General features: G+C 45.8%; 1 protein-coding gene across 1 annotated transcript; it reads left to right on the forward strand.

The window, feature by feature from the left end:
* Positions 1 to 1342: 1342 nt before the first annotated feature.
* Positions 1343 to 3370, forward strand: LOC142576179 (uncharacterized). Its single transcript, XM_075686181.1, has one exon. It carries the CDS (start codon positions 1366 to 1368, stop codon positions 2659 to 2661), a length of 1296 nt encoding a protein of 431 aa, XP_075542296.1. The 5' UTR covers positions 1343 to 1365; the 3' UTR covers positions 2662 to 3370.
* Positions 3371 to 7620: the final 4250 nt, after the last annotated feature.

Consider the following 7620-nt stretch of genomic DNA (forward strand, 5'->3'; position numbering starts at 1 on the left):
TCTATAGAGATTTATACAGTACCAGTAACACCCACGACGATAATGTGAGAGAGAATAGTCTAGAGGAACTTGAAACCCCACAAGTAACGCCGGAAGAAGTAAAGAACGCCTTGGGAGCTATGGAAAGGGGGAAGGCAGCTGGGAGGATCAGGTAACAGCAGATTTGTTGAAGGATGGTGGGAACATTGTCCAAGAAAGACTGGCCACCCTATATACACAATGCCTCATGACCTCAAACGTACCGGAATCTTGGAAGAACGCTAACATAATCCTAATCCATAAGAAAGGGGACGCCAAAGACTTGAAAAATTATAGACCGATCAGCTCACTGTCCGTTGCCTACAAAGTATTTACTAAGGTAATCGCAAATAGAATCAGTAGCAACTTCTGTCAACCAAAGGACCAGGCAGGATTCCGTAAAGGCTGCTCAACAATAGACCATATTCACACTATGAATCAGGTGATAGAGAAATGTGCGGAATATAACCAACCGTTATATATAGCTTTCATTGATTACGAAAAAGCGTTTGATTCAGTCGAAACATCAGCAGTCATGGAGGCATTACGGAATCATGGCGTAGATGAGCCATATGTAAAAATACTGGAAGATATCTATAGCGGCTCCACAGCCACCGTTGTCCTCCATAAAGAAAGCAACAAAATCCCAATAAAGAAAGGCGTCAGACAGGGAGATACGATCTCTCCAATGCTATTAACAGCATGTTTACAGGAGGTATTTAGAGACCTTGAGTGGGGAGAATTGGGGATAAAAGTTGATGGAGAATACCTTAGCAACTTGAGATTCGCTGATGATATTGGCTTGCTTAGTAACTCAGGAGACCGATTGCAATGCATGCTCACTGACCTGGAGAGTCAAAGCAGAAGGGTGGGTCTGAAAATTAATCTGCAGTAAACTAAAGTAATGTTTAACTGTCTCGGAAGAGAACAGCAGTTTACAATAGGTAGCGAGGCACTGGAAGTGGTAAGGGAATACATCTACTTAGGGCAGGTAGTGAGCACGGATCCGGATTATGAGACTGAAATAACCAGAAGACTCAAAATGGGCTGGGGTGCATTTGGCAGGCATTCTCAAATCATGAACAGCAGGTTGCCGCTATCCCTGAAGAGAAAAGTGTATAGCAGCTTTGTCGTACCAGTACTCACGTATGGGGCAGAAACCTGGAGGCTTACGAAAAGGATTCTGCTGAAATTGAGGACGACGCAACGAGCTATGGAAAGGAGAATGATGGGTGTAACGTTAAGGGATAAGAAAAGAGCAGATTGGTTGAGGGAACAAACAGGGGTAAATGACATCTTAGTTGAAATCAAGAAAAGCTGCACACACCGGAAATCACAGTACCATGGATGGCCACATCGACATCAGCAACAATGCCAACATGTATAAAAGAGCTTCACCCGCTGACACCGCTTCGTGGGCTCGGTGACTGCACCACAGCGCAGCCGCCTAATCCGCTTACCTTTGCGATGCAGACGACCGTCCTCGCATTTGCCAGCCTGCTGCTGCCGTCCCTGGCAGGCCTGTCTACGGGGGCGTCATCGGTGTGCGCACTGCCGTACACTGGAGATGACCCTGGCTCCTGCCATCCACCGCCCGGCGAGTGCTCGTCCCTACTGGATGTGCCGCCAGAGGAGCTGCACACACCGGAAATCACAGTACCATGGATGGCCACATCGACATCAGCAACAATGCCAACATGTATAAAAGAGCTTCACCCGCTGACACCACTTCGTGGGCTCGGTGACTGCACCACAGCGCAGCCGCCTAATCCGCTTACCTTTGCGATGCAGGTCAGTACATCATATGCCCTCTTCGCTAAAAAATCCAGTAATTATATTTTGGTGCAGTTTCCGAGCCCGCACTGCTGTGTTGCCATTGCCGTTGAGTGTGCTCACGTAATTCATTCCTTGCTCATGCTATCAGGAGACGTTGAGACTAACCCTGGTCCTGAGGGCAACGCTGCTGTACTCGCTGAACTACAGAAGCTAAACGCGGGACAGACCCTGTTGATTACAGAAATACAGGGCCTCAAAACACAGCTGAACACAACAGACCAAACTATAGCAAGCCTAGACAAACGAATGGCCGATCTCGAAACGCATTACCAAACACTTCTTCACCTCAGAAACGATATTGAAATAATGCAGTCAACCACAATCGACCAAGCTAAAAAGATTAAAGAACTAGAAACACGCCTGGATGACGCGGAAAACCAATCACGTCGGAATAACCTTATTTTCTATGGCATCGCTGACCCTGCTAGCGCTGAAACGTGGGCTGAGTCAGAAAAACTAATCATTGATGTTTGCCGCAAAAATCTTGATATAACCTTGGAACCTAACGACATTGAAAGAGCGCATCGCCTCGGAAATCATTCAGCCGACCGAATTCGTCCCGTAATCGTAAAATTCCTATCTCATAAAACCAAAGACGCACTGTTATCAAATGGCCGTAAATTGAAAGACACAAACTACAGTATTGGAGAGGACTTCTCCCGCACCGTTCGGCACGCGCGTAAACAGTTACTAGTGTTTGCCAAAGCCAATTCCAACAAGTACTCCTTGCGCTTCAAAACCCTGCACATCGGCTCAAAACGCTATGTATTTGACGCATCATCCCAAGCCGTTAAGGAAATAGCATAGCAATTGCCCCGTCACAAAACTTTAACAAATCGTCGACCCGCTCCACCGCACAATGTTCTCTCGTTTTCGATAATATTCACTAACATCCGTAGTCTTCTTCCAAAGCGCGAACTCATATCAAACATCATGTCGTCATCCGGGAGCAACATACTAATACTAACAGAAACTTGGCTAAATAGTGATGTAACGGATACGGAAGTTTTGGCCGATTTACCCAACTTCGAAGTGTATCGAAACGATCGAAAAGGCAAACGGGGGGGCGGTGTTCTCGTTGCCATTCATCGAGGCATATCATGCTCTGTTGTTGACGTCGCATCCGACATTGAAGCCATATGGCTCATCTGTCGCGCTCCCCCCGTAACAGTTCTGCTTGGCGTTTGCTACAGGCCCCCCCAGACTAATCCAGACTTCCCACGTCATCTGAACAACATCCTTCATAAACTTGTTTTCACATATCCAAATGCCCGTATTCTTCTTTTTGGTGATTTTAATTACCCGGATATTGATTGGCAGAACATAGCTAGTTCCACAATAACGTGTCATGCAGAGGCGAAGAACTTCATCGATGTCTGTTTAAATTTTAACCTCACTCAATTAATTTCCCAACCAACCCGTGTCTCACGAGAATCAGCAAACACGCTCGACCTGATACTAACAAGCAGCCCCGAGAATGTATCATCCATCAATTACCTTCCTGAAATCAGCGATCACAAAGTCATGCATGCTTTATTCTCATTTACCTCGACTCAAAAACAGACATCCGATAAAAAGATACAACTCTACGAAAAGGGTAACTATAATGCAATAACTGAAGAACTTAACACCTTTTTTCCTGGATACGTATCCGCATTTCACACTCGCTCAATTCATGAAAACTGGCTGATATTCAAGAACAAATTAAATCATCTCACTAATATGTTCGTACCAAGGATTACCTTTCATACTAATCGCAATAAACCATGGTTTACCCAGCACTTAAAACGACTCGAAAACAAAAAGAAACGATTGTTTCGTACCGCCAAACGAAACGACACGCCTGCCGCATGGGGAAAATACTTCGAGGCCGAAAAATCATACCTACTTTCTGTTCGTAACGCCAAATACTCATTTTATCACAATGACTTACCAAACTTACTTATAAGAAACCCCAAGCAATTCTGGCAAGTTTTACACCCATCACATCCTCCCGATATTAAACTGACGAATCATTCAAATGAAGCGATGACTGACCATGAATGCGCAGAAATATTTAACCATGCATTCACATCTGTGTTCACTACCGAACTCGACGCACCTTCACAATTACCACCCTTTAACTTAGAAACCCCCATGCCGGCAGTCACATTCGTCGAAGAAGGCATTTCATCCATAATTCACAATATGAAACTTTCATCATCAGCTGGTATGGACCTGATTAATTCAAAACTATTGAAAAATGTGGAATCAATTTGTGCATCATATTTATGTCTCATGTTCTCACAGCCACTCTCCACAGGAATTTTGCCTCTTGATTGGAAAACGGGGAAGGTCGTTCCAGTCTACAAATCAGGTAACAGAGACTCGCCCTTGAATTACCGCCCCATTTCATTGACTAGTGTGCCTTGTAAAATCATGGAACATGTCATCAACTCACAAATCGTAAACTTCTTGGACCAAAACCATTTTTTTCACCCTTCACAACATGGGTTTCGTAAGGGCCTCTCTTGCGAAACCCAACTAGCGCTTTTCCTTCACGACTTGCACACTAATCTAGACCGTAATATGCAGACCGACGCCATCTTTCTTGATTTCGCTAAAGCTTTTGACAAGGTTCCCCACCGCCGGCTATTACTAAAACTCTCAAAGCTGAACTTACCCCCTAATATTCTCAAATGGATTGAAGAATTCCTAACTAACCGTTCTCAGTCAGTCTATCTTAACGGCCATCTGTCTACATCTCTCCCGGTTACTTCAGGCGTCCCACAAGGTTCTGTCCTGGGTCCCCTCCTATTCTTAATATATATTAACGACTTGCCCCTGCATGTTTCCTGTAATATTCGAATTTTCGCAGATGATTGTGTTATTTACCGTGCCATTAATAACTGTCACGATCAATACACTCTTCAGACAGAGCTTAACAACGTACTAAATTGGTGTAATAACTGGCTAATGTCCCTCAATCCTAGTAAATGTAAACTCATGTCCTTCACTCGTCGTCACAATCCATATCTCTTTCATTATTTAATTTCTAACACACAGATTGAGCAAGTACAATCATATAAATATCTAGGAGTCACCCTCTCTTCTAATCTATCATGGCAGGTTCATATCGGTAACATCATTTCAGCATCAAACAAAACACTCGGTTTTCTAAAACGTCACCTTCGTCTTGCCCCACCACGTGTTAAATTGCTCGCGTATAAATCACTTATAAGACCCAAATTAGAATATGCATCCCCCATCTGGAGCCCACATCAAGCATATCTAATCACCGCGTTGGAAGCTGTACAGAATCGTGCTGCCCGATTCATTCATTCCTCATACTCATATGACGTCAGTGTTTCATCCTTGAAAGCTACATCCGGACTGTCACCCCTCTCTTTTCGTCGTCGCATTGCTAGCCTCACCCTTTATCACAAATTCTTTTATTCTCCTCTCAATCAAGTACCGTATATCACCGCCGCATCACGCATATCTCATCGCACCAGTCATCCCCTTCAAGTTGCCCGCCCACTATCACGTACTACTACGTTTTCAGCTTCGTTATTTCTTCGAGCAGCCACGGACTGGAACGGCCTACCCCATGACATCGTCGCCATCGCTTCAACACCTGCTTTTCAAGAACGCGTAACAGATCACCTTCAATGTTAAATCACCATCGCTGTTTTGTTTTCCTCACTACAAATGTAATCCCACCCCTTATGTAACACCCCCTGAAATGGGGGCCTTTAAGGAATAAAACTGAACTGAACTGAAGAAATGCGCATGGGCCGGACATGTAATGAGGAGGGAAGATAACCGATGGTCATTAAGGGTTGCGGACTGGATTCTAAGGGAAGGGAAGCGTAGCAGGGGGCGGCAGAAAGTTAGGTGGGCGGATGACATTAAGACGTTTGCAGGGACAACATGGCCACAATTAGTACATGACCGGGGTAGTTAAAGAAGTGTGGGAGAGGCCTTTGCCCTGCAGTGGGCGTAACCATGCTGATGTTGATGAGCTAAATATAAGTACACCGGTGTTTTCGCATTTCGCCCCCATCGAAATGCGGCCGCCGTGGCCGGAATTCCATCCCGCCAACTCGTGCTCAGCAGCCCAACACCATAGCTACTGAGCAACCACGGCGGATTGGGAAAATATCAAAGGAGCACGGCAGGAACACGACAAAGGGAGGACAAGGAAAATTGGTGTTACACTCCCGTGATTGTGGGTGTGCTCCGTCTTTTGACAACACTGCAGTCTTGTTCAGAGAAAAAGATGGTTGCACGCGCGTGAATGTTGAAGCTACGGTAATGAATAATGAGGATTAGTAGTGCGTCAGCTCATCGCTTCTTTCGTTATTTGCGAAATAAACCTTTATTGAAGGCAGCTGGTAACAAGCGCTTAGTAATGCACACGCGTTGGTATGATCAATTGATTCGTTATGTTCTTTTCTTTTTTGTATATTTTTCAGTATATATTCAGAACATCTGGCATTAAGCGTTAGTTGGAAGTTAGTGCCTTGTCGTAAACGCGCGGGGGCCCTCAGCCGCAAAGGCTTCCACGGTGATGCTTCACCGCTAGACTCCAAACACCGCTTCCTGAGAAGGTGCTTCGCCGCCGAGCTGCGGCCATGTCGGAACGCGCAGTGCTCTCTCCCTTGATGGCACCCTTCTTGGACACACTGCACGCGCCCGGTAGTGCAGAGCTGCAACCTCCTCCTCCGGTGTACATAAAAGGCCGGCGCCTCTGGCGTTCCGTGCCTTTTCGTCATCGTACTTCGTCCTCGTTAAGAAGTAAACGCATTATTCCTTGACCTACCTCTTGCCTCCTCACTGTCAGCATCTCCTTCTGCCCATACCTTTGACCTTCGTGTCATGCTGCCCATGGGAGCTTGGTGCATCTCATAACAGCCTGTTCCGTTCGTGTCTCTGTCTGCTGCTTTGCAAGTTCTGCGCTAGAACACCAAGAAGTATCTTTGTATGTTTGTATCTAACGGTTTTCTCGCACACCTGGGTCACTGTGTAATCCATGGCCGAATGATTAGAGCATCGGGCTGATATGCTTAGGGAACTGGTTTCTAAACCAACTGTCTGACAAACTTGACTCAATGAGCATGTGGGAATCTTGTATATATGTATGCGCCGCTCTTCAATGAACCGCTTTACAGCCGACATGGGTCACTGTAGATGCGGGACTGGGTATGAACTGCTTTTCAATGAAACTCTTTGGCGCCAACATAGAGCACTAGGTATGTGCCAGTAAGTGCGTGCCGCTCATCAATGAACGGTATTTGAAGCCAACTTGTGTAAGCTTGGTATGTGCCACTCGTTACGACGGTGGCAATATGTTGTTTTGCTGTATTGATTCAATGCTGAAACCATTACCGTCAATAGTCATCGCGAGGTGGGTTCTGCGGTTTTAAATGCGGTCAGCATTATTAAGATATTTCACGCATTTTGCCGGGGATATCTGTCGGTCTGTACATCTGGCTGCCTGTGTGACTGCGTATCTAACCGTTTTCCCGCCATATTGGGTCACTGGGTAGTTCATGGTCTACTGGTTAGAGCATCGCGCCGTTGTGGTGAGGGAACCGCGTTCGAAAGCAATAGGCGGGCCAACTTGGGTCATGGGTATGTGAGATTTTATATCTGCCGCTCATGAGTTAGCCCGCTTCAGCCAATTTGTGTTATTGGGGATGTGCTACTACTTAAGTGCAGCTCTTCAATGAACCTTGTTCACCTCAACTTGGATTACAGGGGTCGTGAAACTAGCCATGTGCC

Source organism: Dermacentor variabilis, chromosome 1 (assembly GCF_050947875.1).
Source record: "Dermacentor variabilis isolate Ectoservices chromosome 1, ASM5094787v1, whole genome shotgun sequence".
Taxonomy (NCBI): domain Eukaryota; kingdom Metazoa; phylum Arthropoda; class Arachnida; order Ixodida; family Ixodidae; genus Dermacentor; species Dermacentor variabilis.

What these genes read in the sequence shown, in the direction of transcription:
- LOC142576179 (XM_075686181.1), top strand. Translation starts at nt 1,366, where the DNA reads ATGGCCACATCGACATCAGCAACAATGCCAACATGTATAAAAGAGCTT.